The sequence below is a fragment of the Fundulus heteroclitus genome, unplaced genomic scaffold, assembly GCF_011125445.2.
Source record: "Fundulus heteroclitus isolate FHET01 unplaced genomic scaffold, MU-UCD_Fhet_4.1 scaffold_36, whole genome shotgun sequence".
NCBI lineage: Eukaryota > Metazoa > Chordata > Actinopteri > Cyprinodontiformes > Fundulidae > Fundulus > Fundulus heteroclitus.
In genome coordinates this window covers 4,750,129-4,765,576 of record NW_023396770.1, presented here as the reverse complement: position 1 = coordinate 4,765,576, position 15,448 = coordinate 4,750,129, and the positions used below count along the sequence as shown (strand labels likewise).

General features: G+C 45.0%; 2 protein-coding genes across 3 annotated transcripts in view; both read left to right on the top strand.

The window, feature by feature from the left end:
• LOC110368380 overlaps positions 1 to 15,448 on the top strand; it is a 718,672-nt gene that overhangs the window by 62,793 nt on the left and 640,431 nt on the right. The gene's annotated exons all lie outside the window — the stretch shown is intronic.
• On the top strand, positions 38 to 15,269 carry LOC105918574 (AN1-type zinc finger protein 3). Its single transcript, XM_012853690.3, has 6 exons — positions 38 to 643; positions 6,200 to 6,240; positions 8,767 to 8,958; positions 11,078 to 11,143; positions 11,253 to 11,423; positions 13,006 to 15,269. Exons 1-6 carry the CDS (start codon positions 576 to 578, stop codon positions 13,158 to 13,160), a joined length of 693 nt encoding a protein of 230 aa, XP_012709144.2. The 5' UTR covers positions 38 to 575; the 3' UTR covers positions 13,161 to 15,269.

The following is a 15,448-nucleotide window of genomic DNA, read 5'->3' as shown; positions in this document are numbered from 1 at the left end:
TTGCTTCTGTTGACATTTCTGGTTTGATGGACGCGTTTCCGGCGGTGTGAGCGGGGGGTGGTCCTGAGCCGCTCCGAAGGGGGGAAGTCCTTCGTCTATTTATTTTTTTCTTTCTCTTATCTCACCCTCCCACCCATTTAACGTCGCCATAATCGGGGTTTATCCGTGTCTCCGGGCCGCCGGTGGTCACTTCCCCGTTTATTTTTTATTTTTGTGTGTCCGGTGCGGTGGAAAGCACCGGGACTCCCTCCCCTCCCGTCCCCGCCTCCCCCCCACCCTCGTTCCGCTCGCCGATCTAAACGTCCCGGAGGTCCAGCTGATCGCTCCGAGAGGATCCGCCAGTTGTTACGCTTCGAACCGAAGCCGTTTGTTCCTCTCAACGGCTCCCCCTTCAACCGCCCTGCCTCCCCGGGTCGTGGACTCTAACGGAAACCGACGCTCTGCCGTTCTTTTGTCCGGTTCTGCTCGGCAGTTGGAGCCGTTTTCCTCCGCCGCGGACCAGGCCCCGGACTCATCCCCGGCCTCGCGTTTCCTGATCGGGGCGGCTCTCAGAGGGGGAGGTCGCTGGAAGAGCCATGGGCGACACGAGCGAGCGCAGCAAACCGTCCTCTCTCCCTCCCCGGTGTCCCTGCGGATTTTGGGGGTAAGTGTCCGCGCCGGTGCGAACCGGATTGACGTCTCCCGTCCCGAACCGAGACGCGGACCCGGGATGAAACGTTCTCAGCGGGTTCAGACCCATTGTTGTTGTTCTGGCGAGCAGGCCGACGGTGGGGGGTTGGGAAGTTGGCTGATAAATAACCGCTGCTGCTTGCGGGGGGAATAAAAACGGACAAAAAAACATCCATATGTGGGTAAATGAACGGATGAAGGAGGAATAAACGAACAAACGGCTGGTTTTTTTCGGTTTTATCCCGGAAAAAGCGGCGTTTTAGAGCCGTTTGTGGAGCCAGGAGATGACGTACCCGAGAGACAGAATGATTTATTGCCAGCAGGTTCCCATTTAAACCTGCCATTTTGTTCTTAATCCTTTAACATAAACGCACACATAAAAAAAAAAAAAAAAGCCTCCAGCGGCTGCTTGTGTGTGTCTGCTGGGTGGTTGCTGCGTTTAGAGGCGGCTTTACGGGGTTTTAGCCTCCTTTTCTTTAACGGTCGGTCCTGTCCAACCGGTGGATGTGTGCTGCATACCGGATGTGCTTGGCTGCCGCCGGCCCACAGCAGAAACGGCTTCATTAGCGCTTCTACCTGTTGTCCCTGTCCGCCAGTGAGCGGCAGGCTGCAGGGAAACATTATGTTCTGGGCCGAGCTCCGCTTCGGTACCGTTCAGACCGGAGCCGATTAATGGAGGCAGGAAGACACTCCCATGTTCTCAGGTGTTACCAGTCCTCCTGTTGTCACGTGACGCGTCAGTTGGGGAAACAGCCCACCTCACCTGTCCCCCACCTACCGCACCTGTTTGCCTCCATGTTGTGGGCCCTGGTTGGCATGGATCCAGAGCCCACCTGTCAGGTGACCCAGACAGGGTTGCCAGATCTGACAGTTTCCAGCCCGAATCTCAACAGCGTAGAACTAGGGCAGAACGATGTGGCCAAAACTTCTGTCACGATTATATTTCTTAATCTCAGTCGATAAGATATTGTTACAATATCAATATAACAAAATAAAAGCCCCAGAAAGACAATTATTTTTGCCACGTTTTGTAAAACTACTCCAATATAACATTTTAGAAGTATTTAATTCAATTTTATTTATATAGTGCCAATTCCAGAAACATGTCATCTCAAGGCACTTTCCAAAGTAAAATTTAATCAAATTATACAGATTGGTCAAAAATGTCCTATATAAGGAAACCAGTTGATTACATAAAGTCTCTCCAAGCAGCATTCACTCCTCCTGAAAGAGCGTAGAGCCACAGTGGACAGTCTGCATTGTTGATGGCTTTGCAGCAATCCCTCATACTGAGCATGCATGAAGTGACAGTGGAGAGGAAAACTCCCCTTTAACAGGGAGGAGAACCTCCAGCAGAACCAGAACCAGGCTTCGTGTGAACACTCATCTGCCTCCACCCACTGGGGCTTAGAGAAGACAGAGCTTTAGATAAATAAATAAAACTGATAAAATGTCAGACTGTAATAAAGGGGTCACCGAGCTTTTACCTGTACTGACCCTTTGAACTAGAAGAGTCAGAGTTCACCTTAAATTTATGTAAAATAGATAAAATGTTCATTCTTTGTTTTGGGTATCGTAATTTTTAAATGACAATATAAAGGCAAGTGTGATTAAACAAGAAGAGAACAGTAAAATAAAGTTTTGGTGGTTCTTTAGAACCGACTACTTGGTGCCCACAGGCCCCATGTTGCTGACCCCTGCTGTAATGTATATTGAAATATCAGAAATGTTACATCACCTTTTTGTTGAATAAAGTTATATATTTATGTTAAATTATTGTCCACCCCTACATAGAGCTGTTACACACGTAATAAGGAACGCACCATTAGCAAACAGTAGCACTAAAGCAAAACTCTAACCTACCATAGAATATTTATTTCTCTTTTTCTAACAGAGAAAACATCAATCTAAGCTTTTTCACACACAGCTATGGAACATTTATAAGTTGATCAGTTAAACTCTTAACCACATTTGGGGCGTTTACGGTTGACATTACAGTGACTCTTAATTAACCAATGACTGTTAATGACTGATGATGTCAGCGTTGACAGATTCTAGACATTTCAAAATAAAAGAACCAATAAAATGAGAGTGAGGGAAATTTAATCAAAATGTACAAGTTTCTAACTTCTCTGTCACACGACGACTAGAGGTGTAAATCAGCTTTGTCACGATACGATGTTCTATCGATTTGTTTAGGGCAGGTAAATTTATTTATGTAGCGCTTTTCAGCAGTAAGACGATTGAAAGTGCTGTACATGAACAGAAGAACATTACAGGAAAATAGGAAATATGTAGGAAAAACAAAGGGATAAGTAAATCCTTGACTAGACGTCTTTCATACATTAACAAACATACAGAAATACTTCATTGTTTCTATTAATAATAAGAAATAAACTTAGTATATTCTTGTGTATTTCTGATCTAAAGTCATTTTGTCCAACTTGTCTAATGCCATAAATAGAATAAGTTGTTTTGTTTCACTGGAAAGAGCTTCACTAAAAATTCAAAGCTTAATTTTTTTCTATTTTTCTATTCATATGTTCCTCAAAGCTACAACTTAAGGTCTCTGACCTGACCTTTCTGACCCTACAGCTAAAATAAAGCAGCAGAGGAAATGTTTGGATGATGATACGGTGTTTACCGTTATAACAAAGTCTGTTATGGTTTTTGGTGGATATGATGCAATATTATCTGCCCATCTAACATTATTATTATTATTATTATTATTATTATTATTATTATTATTATTATTATTATTATTATTATTGGTTGATGTTAACTCAGAAAAAAAAATCTGATTTGACCATTTTATTTCTAAGCTCCTACAGATTATCAGGCATTTAAATCAAAAACAGCCTCCTTCTAATTTTAAAATAATAAATCACTTGTTCACTTTAGACTCTTGCCCAAATTTCAAATGGCGTATCTTAAAAATTACAATATGATCCATATTTTCTTTTTGCATTGATATAATTGGATCGTTAAGCATTAAATTGATATAGTAACATATTGTTACACCCCCTAACAATGAGGACTATTTTCATAGAATCTTCCTATGAATACAAACCAGAAACGAGATAAATCTGGTGAAAAGCCGCCTTAATTTAACAACCCGCCCAAAGCTGTTTTTTTTTTTTCTGGCAACATGTTGAAAAGAAGCCCAACTGGGCAGAAACCCGCCCGATCTGGCAACACTGGGCCCAGCTGGTCCGGTCCACTCAGAATAGCACCTGCCTGGAGCTGCGGGCTGTCCTGTCCCCCTCAGCATTTTGGCGCCTCACTGATGGGTCCCGCCTGGACCCGGCCTTCTGGACAGCAATGGCTTCAACCTGTCCCCGTTTAGTCCTCACACCCGCCGACTGCTGCCTTTTAGAGCCCCTTCAGCAGCTTTCTGCCTTTTCTCTGCACCACCAGAGAGGTTTTTACGACTCAAAGCTGGTAATTATTATTTAAAAACGAACATAAGACTTTATTCCAAACATTTCATCCATTATAATAAGTTCATAAATACCTAAAAGCACAAGCTAGGTTCATCTAAATGCCTTCCTGCCTAATCAACCTAATTTGATTAAAGCACGCCTCATTTCCACATTTAACATTAAATTCATGTACATTTACACATTATTTACATAAAAAAGCATTTCTGGACATAATTCCCTCTCATAAAGTTGTGAAAATCACATTTCTTAGTAATTTCTGAAAGCGGGTCATCCTTGTCCGTTGCTGTATTTTTAAGCGTACAGCGTTCCACCTCCTGAAACGTTTAACTCTTTTTAGGGCATGAAGGGAGGCTAACGGTTAGATTTATGTTGTCATAGTATATTCAGATTAAAGTAACGGTCTGAAATGGTTGGTCAGTGTAGTATTTGCACGTTAGCAGTTTTAGTTGTTTCCTCTCTAACCTTTCAGTCGCTGGGCGTTTGGTGCTGACCTTGATTAAAGTTTAGCCGCTCTTTGAGATTTTAGGTTTCCAATTTGACCACCAATGATTTATAAAGCTTTATTTTTAGTATTCTACTGTAAGGAAAATGGTTAAATTAAACAAAGCTACACATGGGGAGTCATTTTAATTTATCAGGAGTCATAATATCTTATATCTTATCGTATTTTAAAAGGGACGTTAGACCCAAACGTCAAAAAAAAAAATTTTATTTGAAAAATTCAATCTTCAGAAAATATTTAAAATGCTTATCTCTGTACTTGATTTAAAATATTCAGTTAGCAAACACCCAGTGATGGACAAGAGGCTTCAAAATAGTTTTCATTTCATACTGAACGTTTATGCCATAGGCTTTCATGCTAAGTTTACTGCCGTATTTTTCGGACCATAAGGTGCACCAAATTATGAAGCGCATTAAATACTCTACCCAAGGGTGTAATATCCGTGCTGCAATATGGGAACTAAAAGCAAGTCAAATTTTCATGAAATGAGTTTATTTTTCCTTGATTTGAGCAACAAATTTAGAAGATCTGCCAATGGAATAAGATTTCTGCACTTAAAAGTAATTAATTGTCTTGAAATTAGTGCATTTTGCTTTGAGCAGCTAAATAAGACTATTTGCCAGTGGAATGAGTGTTTTTAACCCTAAAATAAGATATTTAGATATCCTGCACTTGCATGGAGGTGAATTGTTCTTATTTTAGTTCCCCTTTTGCAGTGCGTCCCTTCACATCCACAGCTCTCTATCCGTCTCTGTCAAGAGGACAGAGTAGCTGGACTACACTGCCCTGTTTCTAACATAAGGCCAAAATAAACTTTATATTTAATGAACTTACTAGGTTTATTGTTGCTAGGCGTACCCCGGGCTGCCTTACATGAATGCACTTCTAGTTTAGACATTACAGTCAGGCAGTCTTGTAGACAGCTCAGGGGTCGCCCAGAGGAGCTGGACATGAAGGTTTAACGCCTGATAAAAACCAGAGATGATAGTTTATCCACTGAGACCTGCAGGGGTCCTCCTCCTTGACTGTAGAAATATTTCAGGGTGGCCTATGTGTGCCTGCAGCACTGAGACGGTCTACCTAAAAATGATCATCTAACAGCATCCAGATGGTGGAACTGATCACGGCGTCGTCGGCTCCCAGGAGCAGAGCGGCGGCCGTCTTCATCTCATCATCAGGGCTTTTAATGCTGATTAACAGCACATATCTGGCATCCACATGTTTGCTCTGCAGAAATCTGAACACGTGGACGCTAGATTTAAAAGATGCTGAAGTTTTTCTTCGGTCAGGCGGTGGAGCCAAATGCATCAACAGCACCGGCAGAACCGTACGGCCTGAAAGGACCCGGTTCTGAAGCGTCTGTGAATGTAAATAAAGCTTCCCAGCCGTTTAATTTCTCGTAGGATACGATGAAGCTGTCGTTTAAGACGTTTTCCTGATTCTCCCGCTGTGTTTGGTGCTTAAATGATCAGTGGCTTTAATTTAAGCGTAAATGTACGATCTCTTCTATAAACGTTTGTCCAGGCAGGAGGAAGCGCTGAGTAACCGTCTCTGTCTCTGTCTCTTCCTCTGTCTCTTCCTCCAGGTCCAGTAAAACCATGAACTTGTGCTCCAAATGTTTTGCTGGTGAGTATTTCTAACAGCGGCTTCTCTCCGTTGTTTTTTACCTCCCTTTGAAGCTTCCTCTTGCTTGTTTGCCTGATTACCTTTACCTGTTGGTCCTGAGAACGGATCTTTGCTTGGAGACATTCTCAGCTGCCATGGTTTGAATGTTGGGAATAATTTACGAGCTGAAATAAATCTGGTTAGTTCCTCCCTGGAACAACAGAGTTTCTTTTCTCTCCAGTTCTCTGAACACTTGTTGCTCGTCTGTAGTCTCCAGGTTTTACTTCAGAGACTCACGTCCCTGCAGACCTGAGAGCGTTCCCGGTCCCCCAGATCTCCCATTAGTGGGTGAAACGCCCATTCCCTTTGGTGAAGATGTTTTTCTTCCTGACGGCCGTTCTGGTTTAAAAAAAAAAAACGTCACTGAGGATGAGTCTTCTAGCGATTGTTGGAAGGAAAACTGAGAATATTTTCTAAAATGTGACCCAAACCGGTGCATTAAATGAATCCTTTTCTGGCTTCTGGGCCACTCAATTGAAAAGAAGCAGCTTTAGAAGTTTTTTTTATTTCAGCTTCCAGACAGAATAATGCAGTCCAGAATTGTTCTGATCAAAAACCGCGATGCACCCATCAGGGTTCTGTGGCCAATTCCACCGGATTTTGTACGCCGTTACGTAGAGCTGGACCATATAGGAAAAAACATATTATCATATTGATCAGTATCGCTGATTATCAACAAATTCAAAACATATATTTTAAGTGCAGCCCTGACATTTTATGCGGTTGCTTAGCGACTGTTTTTAGATAAAGACACAGCCACTGAATTCAAACCCAACCCTTAATTCAACCAACTTTTTACTAAAATTACAAGTTTAATAAAGAACGCTTGGTCTCTGAACTCTTTAAAGGGGCGGAGCTTGGCTGCTGGGTCTGCGATGTGATATAGGCTAGAATGTAAAAGGAAGGAAAACTGTTATTCTGTTTAACTTTTTATTGACCCTTTTTTATATTTTAGATATATTTTTTATATTATTGACATACGTCTAGTGATCGATATAATATTGTTATTGAATTATTGTCCAGCCCTAGTTTTACCACTTTTAGCTGAATCCAAATTTCCTTTCAAGATCTAAAACATTAGATGGTGCAAAAACGTAGTTCAGAATATTTCCCTGTCCTTCCTGCAGTTAGTGGTCAGTAATTATACTCATTAGGAGCCAAGGCTTCATGATGCCGCTGTGTGAGAGACGGATTACAGTTTAAAAACTTGGCCAAAGTGATTATAACGTGGACATTCTTCAATAATTATACTAATTATACATTAAATGTATACAGCTCTTTTTAGGGAACTCAAAGGCGCTTTAAAGACACAGTAACAGCATCTTTATAGAGACCTTACCGAAATGTAAAAGACGTTTTTTGAGCCTTCCTCGCCAGATTGAGCTGTAGGTTCTGTGACCCGGCGGCCTGCAGGAACGGGTCATCAACAGAATAACAAACCTCTGAGCGTCCTGACAGCTGATTAGGCTGAAAATCAACCAGATCTGCTCTCTGGCTGATTTCTCAGTTTATCTTTAGTTCTGGGATTTTAACCGGCATTTACCAAAGACTCAATGTTTAAAATAAACGTCCTAAACACGTGACACTGGTACAGTGAACTGCTAAATATTTAGAGGCAAACATGACGTTAATTGCTAAAAATAGCTTTTAATTAAAAAAAACAACCAGGCTTTTCCACAGATGTTGGTGTATAAAACTGAGGAAAGGCCTCAAAGTTTTATCCTATTGATCAATTTTCCTTTAGCAGATTAATCAGTTAATGAATCATTCAGGCTGCATGATGTTTATTTGCTGTAATCAGATTTTTGCCATTAGCAACAATCAGATTTTAAGGAGTCTAAACTGAAGCGTCTACGATGCAAAAATATAACTAAAAATAAGAAAAATCGTCTTGAAATGAGAGTATTTTTCCTTGATTTGAGCATGTAAATAAGTTAAATAAAATTATTTGCCAATGGAATAAGATTTTTGCACTTAAAATAGGGACAATTCATCTCCATCATCTTATTTCAAGTGCAGGATGTCTAATTATCTTATTTTAGGGGTAAAAATACTCATTCCATTGGCAGATAATCTTATTTACCTGCTCAAATCAAGAGCAAATACATTCATTTCAAGAAAATTCTACTTATTTTTAGTTCTCTTTTTGCAGTGTAAAGTTCAGTGACTGTTGATTGAATAAGATTAAAGTCCAGGTGGGTGAAAAATATCAGTCTGAGGAGCTTCTGGCCTTCAGGAACCCAGAGAGACGTGTTAGTAGGCATCCAGTAGAAGAGACAATGATCTCAAAGGCGGGTAGGAAACACTTCCCACAGTGGTTCTGAGGTTGGATCCATTCTCTCCAGCAGGCAAATTTAAGCCAGTCAAGCCTTCAGGAGCAAATTTCTCTGTATGTTTTCTCCTTCCTGACTGCGTTGGTCGTTTCTCCACCGTAGGATAAATGTTAGTCATTAACCGCCCCGTTCCTCCCGCCGTCCTCTGCCTCAGATGTCCAGAAGAAGCAGCCGGAGGACGACTGCACCTCCAAGCCAATCCAAAGTTCTGGGAGCAGCCAGTCGTCGGTTTTCAGCAGCGAGACCAGCAGCAGCAGCAGCCAGGCCCTGTCGTTGTCGCTGCCGTCCAGCTCAGAGGCGCCGTCCGCCGCCGAGTCGTCGGCCATGTTTTCCAGCCGGACGGAAGGTAAGCGCCTCCCGTTATGGACCGCTCTTATTTTAACAAGATGTCTTTTAAGGCATATCAAGTCCAAAAAAAGTCTGCTTTGCCCTGGAACAGTAATTTCCCAGGTGAATGAAATCTGGCTAAACTTGACTGCCTAGTATTTATTCTAGTAAGTGATTATTTTGATCATTTTTTTCTGTCTGCTGCAGCATGCTGGAGAAAGATTGGACTTGATGTTCTTTTTGTCTTGTATCTAGTGGGAAGGTTCAGATCTATAGAGCATGGCTGACCTAGGATGTAAAAGTGACTGGACACAAGATGGTGCCGGATCCCAATCTGTGAAGCATTCACACATAAAGAGCTGAATTTAAGTCAAAGTCCAGGGCAGAGTTCAGTCTCCTCAGCAGCGCTTTCTTTCACAAATCACCTCCAGGCTCATTTGTCTCGCTTCAGGTGGACTGAACCTCCAGCTGCTTTGACTTTATGGCTGTAGTCCTAAATGTGCGGTCGCTGTTTGATGCTAGTTGGGTTGCATGTAGTGGGTCTGTCCCCTTTACGCAATCAGACAGACGCGTCACAGCAGATCGTCTGCAAGGACTCTCCTCAGCAGACGAAGGCGGTTCTCCAGACTCAACTGGATTCATTTTCAGCCCATCAGACGAACACAATCTGCAGCGCAGCAGCTGACCAGCAGCGCTCCGCTTGGTTATCTGTTGCTGTGAGACTAAAAACCCAACCACCAAAACATTAAAGAGCTGATAGATTCAAATCCTGGTTACAGTTAAAACGTCTAACAATGATTTTGGCTCCAAATCATCTCCCTGTTTTCAGAAAATAATCTCTTTAAAGTCTCTTAAATTTCAGGTTAAGCCTGTTTTCTCTTTATTGCTGTCAAACAGTAAATTGTGAGATTTGATCCAGTTGAGTCCGCTTGTGGCGCGGCATCCTAAAAAAACTTCCAGATTTTACCTTTTTTTTGGGGGGGTAAGTTTAGGGAAATGGGTCAGCGTCTGTTTGTAGTTTTTATCTTTGCCACTAGATGGCACTGCGCCGCACACACTGGCCCTTTAAGGCGTCTCTGCAGCAGGCCTGTATGGAGCTAAAACAGTGACAGCTTGCAGTGACGCTGAAAACAGATTTGGTATTGTAATATTAAACATTGAAATATTAAACATTAAAATATCACAAAAGAGATTAGGCGTAGAAATATAGGACATTGAAAAGTCAGACATTGTTAGAAAGTAAAAACTTATGATGATATTCTCATTTTATGCTGCAGCTTTTTTTAATGAGATGTTTTTATTGCAGATCTCCTTCATCTTAGATGTCGCTACAAGTTGGCGCTGTTTTGCCGTTGGAGGCGGGGCTAAATTGAAGACCCCTTCATGGACCCTCCGTTTTTCCGTTACTCCTCATCATCTACCTGCTGCCACTGGTTTAGCTCCATGTCAGCATAATCATTAGCTGTGTAGGCTAATGAAGATTATATTAATGAAAATAAAACTCTTTCTTGTGGTTGAGCAGCGGGACTTGACCGGAGCTTTCCATTAGTTCAATGCAGGTAAATGATGAGTACTGGAAAAACGGACGGTCCATGAAGGGGTCTTCAGTTTAGCCCCGACACCAAAACATCAACGAAAACATCTCATTGAATAAAAACTGCAGCATAAAATGAGAAAATCATTACTTTAGAACGTTTTTATTCTCTTACAATGTCTGACTTTGCAGCGTCTAATTTCTCAACGCTAAGTCTCTTTTCAACATCGCTGCAAGCTGTCAGAGTTTTAGTCAGAAGTCAGGAGGGTGATCTAGCCTCGCTGAGTCCTAAGCAGCAAAGCCAGCCGTGGGTAGAGTGAGGAAGAGTAGTTGTTCGTGCATACTGACATTTCCTGCTTCACTCTCAAGTTAAACTCGTGTCCAACAAGACTCCTCAGAACTCTGAAGGTAACATCTCCCGCCTTGTTAACACAGTTCAAACATGTGATGTCTTTCCTTCTCAGCACCTTGCTTTCCACCATCATTCCATGTCGTAGATGTGAATCATGTCTAACTCTTTCCCCCCCCCTCAGACAGGAAGCTCGCCCTGGAAGGAGGTCATTTCTCGCCGTGCATCACTCATCCTGTAATTCTCCATCTGCAGGCGTGACATCCACAGAAACAGGCCAAGGCACACTCTGCACGCCCACAAAACGTCCGCGCGAGTCAGGTAGGCTTCCTCCTCCTCCTCCTCTTCCTCCTCCTGCCAGCAGCGCTGCGTCTTCTGACCCACTTCAGGCGGCGCCGTGTAACCCCGCTGTTCCCTTTTCCCCCCCCAGCCTCCGGGTCGGAGAGCGAGGCGACGCCGGAGAAGCGGCCGCGGACAGAAGAGAAGGAGGGGAACGGCGAGGAGGCCCGCGGGACGCCCAGACAGAAGAACCGCCGGCGCTGCTATCGCTGCCAAACCAAACTAGAGCTGGTGCAGCAGGAGCTGGGCTCGTGTCGCTGCGGTCAGTGCTGCAGCTTTCACGCCTACAGGACCGACCCGTTCGCTCCAGTCTGCTCATGAAAACCCTCAGCAGCTTAAATCATGCTTTAGTTTTCACAGGTCACATGATTTAGAGCTGAGCAAAGAATTCAGCTTAATTTGGAATAATTTGGACCTCCTGTCATAAATCAGTTCAGCGCAGATGACTATGAAGGGCAAACAATGATTTATGGCTTTAAACAAAACGTGACCCGGTTCCCTGCAGCAGTGACCTGATTAGTAAGCAGTTCTGTTTCTAGCCTCAGAGGTTGATGGAGAACATTAGAGAACAACCGGCAGGCGGGTCAGGGAGGAAGTTCTGGTCCAGTTTACAGCAGCTATCAGGTTCTACAACATCTCCCTGAGCTCTGAGCCAACAGATCCTCCCCAGGTGTGAGGATCTATTGGTGAGACGCCTGTCAGTGTCTGCGGTCCTGGAGGGTTGGTGTCCTGCGACTTTTAGACGCGTCTCTGCTTCAGCTCACCTGACTCCAAATGTTAATGGACTGGATGCTACTGAGGCGGTTTAGCCTTTTGATTCAGGCGCGCAGGGCAGGAAACCGACCCAGCAGCTGCAGGAGGTTTGAGAGCTCTGCCTTAAACGTCGCCTCATATGGAACAGGGGACGAGAAGACAGATGAGATTGAAACAAAACCCACAGTCCTGGTGGCAGTTTGCTACCAAGAGACGCAGCAAACCTGGAAGAAGGTCCTCTGGTCAGATGATGATCCCTGTGCACCAACCAGAACACGCCGTTCCTTTAGAAATCATGATGGCGACAGTCCTGGACAGTCCTCGACCCGGGCTGAGGTTCACCTTCCCGTAGAATAACAGCCCTAAACACAGCATCCTCATGAGGTAAAATGGCCTAGTCAAAGTCCAGACCCAAATCCATTCAGCAAGACTTGAGAATAGATGTTCCGAGAAGTTCTCCGTCCAGCCTGAGTAGCTCCACAGCTAGCGAGCTACTCAGTCTCTAGATCAGCGGCCCTCAAACATGCGGTTCCCGGACCCACAGGGGTCCGGGAACCGCATGTTTGAGGGCCTGAGGAGGCGCTGCTGACGATGGGTCAGAGTTGAGCTGAGTAACACGAGGACAAATATTTAACTCCGTCCACTTCATCCAGTAAAAAACAAATAAGCTAAAATTAGGAAGTATGACAACAGTTACATGAAGAATGAGGAAAAATCTCCATAAAATCTCTAATATCAGTTTTTTTTTTATATATATTTTCAACATTCATGATTACTAATGTATTTAACAAAAGGCTGTTTAAAAAATACAATCAGCATGAGGAATCTAAAGGAAACATTTACCGCTGCTAAGGGTCCCTGGCCATGAAAAGTTCTAGAACCTCTGATCCAGACGGCTGGTAGAGACTCTGTGGCCTTTAATATAGATAAAAACTGCTGTGAGTCATAAATGAACCTTTGGCTCCTCCTCTGAACCACGTTGTGTTTCTGTGTAGCTTGTAGAGAGAAACCACTGAAGCCGATGTTTCTGCTGCCCAACATGTCGTGCTCGCTCGCCCCGCCTCACCGCTTTCTCTCCGTTTGCCTCGCAGGCTACGTCTTCTGCATGCTGCACCGTCTACCCGAGCAGCACGACTGCGTGTTCGACCATCTGGGCCGCGGGCGCGAGGAGGCCGTGCTCAAGATGGTGAAGCTGGACCGCAAGGTGGGCCGCTCGTGCCAACGCATCGGGGAGGAGTGCTCCTGATCGGCGCCGTGGCGACCCGCCGTCCCGTTACAGAGATGAGGCACTTACAACGAGGAGGAGGAGGAGGACTGGGGGAGGGGAGGGGAGGGGTGGATGAAAACGAAGAGGAGGGGAGGGGCGGGGGTGGGCTCGGTTCTAACATCCTGCATCTGACCCAATAAATCTGGATCATCGTTGACGTCCTGGTTTCCTGCCTGGAGCGTCTGTTCAGACTCTGGCCCTGTGTGGGTAACCTGTGACCGTTCAGTACCGCATGCACACACACACACACACACACACACACACACACACACACACAGCCTTAACCCCGCCCCCCCCGCCCTCCACAGGAAGGACTGAGACAGATTCAGCCGGACAGACATCACGCACAGCTCTGCTGCGTCTCGCCGTGGTTCCCTCCTCTTGGCTCCGCCCACAACAGGAAGTCACCAGGAACTGTTCTGGTGCTCGGCTCATTCGGATTCTCCTTCAGCACACTTTGCTTTATTCTTCCGTTTTCCATGACTCGGTCGGGGGCGGGGCGCTCGCCGCCGCCCCACGGCCTCTCCTCAGGTCGCCATCTGGGGGGGTCGGGGCGTCACACCTGCAACCCTCCTTCCTCTTCCTTGTTTCTTCCTTTTTCTTCCACACCGCTTCGGTCCGCGTGCGGCGTCAGAGCGAGGCTTTGCTTCTGCGGGGGTTCCAGCAGCATGTAGGGCAGCTCTGGATGGCGCCGGGAAGTTTGCAGCGTCATGGAAGACGACGGCCGGTCGCTGCCTCAGCCCATGAGCAAAACGATAAGTAGAAATATTAATGAGGAAACACTAACGGACGACAAATCCTCTGTAGCAGAACCAGCCTCTCCCCCCGTCCCTCGGTGCTGCTCTGAGCGCAGAGAGCGACGCGGCCCGATTTCTGCAACGTAAACGATCGGGATGTCGTTTGTCCGCAGATTTTAGCAGAAGTCACCGTTATGGCCTCAAAGAGAAGCAGGACGCTACATAGATCAGCTAGCAGGACGCTACGTAGATCAGCTAGCAGGACGCTACGTAGATCAGCTAGCAGGACGCTACGTAGATCGGCTAGCAGGACACTACTTAGATCGGCTAGCAGGACGCTACTTAGATCGGCTAGCAGGACGCTACTTAGATCGGCTAGCAGGACGCTACGTAGATCAGCTAGCAGGACGCTACGTAGATCAGCTAGCAGGACGCTACGTAGATCAGCTAGCAGGACGCTAAGCAGATCAGCTAGCAGGACGCTACGTAGATCAGCTAGCAGGACGCTACGTAGATCGGCTAGCAGCGCGTCCAGGCGGGAATGGAGGCGTTCTCCCCTCAGCAGAGCAGCGGTTCCGACGTCAGATTCAGCCAGCCTGCTCTGGGTTTGATCCTTCGGCTGGTTTTGGCTGCAGAGCTCCAACATTTTCTGCTTTCCCGTCTTCCTTTCTGAGGTTCTGTTTCGCTCTCACCGATTGGGCCCCGCTCGGCCCGGCCGCCGTGCGTTCTGTCCAGTTCTTCTCATCCCGTTCTCCAGACAGACTTCTCCCGACCTCGGTTCTGACCCTGCAGACGTTTTCTTCCTCCTCGCCGTTTTAAAGTTCGGAGCCGCCGTCTGTTGAAAGCAGATCCAGAACCAACGCGTGGCGCGGCGCGGGAACGTTGGACAGTACCTTTTATTGTAAGATCAGGAGAAATGAGAAGCAGCAGGCAGAACAGGATCCTGATTTGGGTTGAAAACCCGCCGGGCACCACTTTACTATGCTAATCCTCGGCCTTGGTTCCTCCCTCCTTCACCTCTCCGTCCTTCTGATGAGAACCCGGCCGAGCCTGGGAGGGTTCTGGAGAGGTTCTGGCTCTGGTTCTCATTCCGAGGCGTTTCTTTTTCTTTGTGTGTTTTAATGAGAAACAGAAAAAAAAGATTATCTTTCTGTACCTTTTTAAAAGAAGAAAATTATTTAACCTTATATCAGTTTGAGTTACTTACACCCTAGCATAGAGTGGCATATTTAGTTAAATGTATAAAAGCAAGAACATAATTCTGTCCTATTTTTTTTTTCTCTCTCTCTTTAATTTTATCATGTTCCACTTTTTTTCTGCTGAGGAAATTAAACTGGATTAGAGGATGTTGCATTTGTGTTTGTGTCGATTTATTTCCATTTTTTTTTTCTTCACAAGCAAACCCAACCAGTCCTGCTACAGGACATAAAATAAGAATGTGATTAAAAATTAACAGAATTGTGACTGCAGCCATCACGATTAACCAATATTTTCATTTCTAAAGGACTTTTAGACTTTTGAGTCCATCCA

What these genes read in the sequence shown, in the direction of transcription:
- LOC105918574 (XM_012853690.3), top strand. Translation starts at nt 576, where the DNA reads ATGGGCGACACGAGCGAGCGCAGCAAACCGTCCTCTCTCCCTCCCCGG. An exon ending in GTTTTCCAGCCGGACGGAAG is followed by an intron (nt 8,959 to 11,077) that starts GTAAGCGCCTCC and finishes CTCCATCTGCAG; the next exon opens with GCGTGACATCCACAGAAACA. An exon ending in AAAACGTCCGCGCGAGTCAG is followed by an intron (nt 11,144 to 11,252) that starts GTAGGCTTCCTC and finishes TTCCCCCCCCAG; the next exon opens with CCTCCGGGTCGGAGAGCGAG.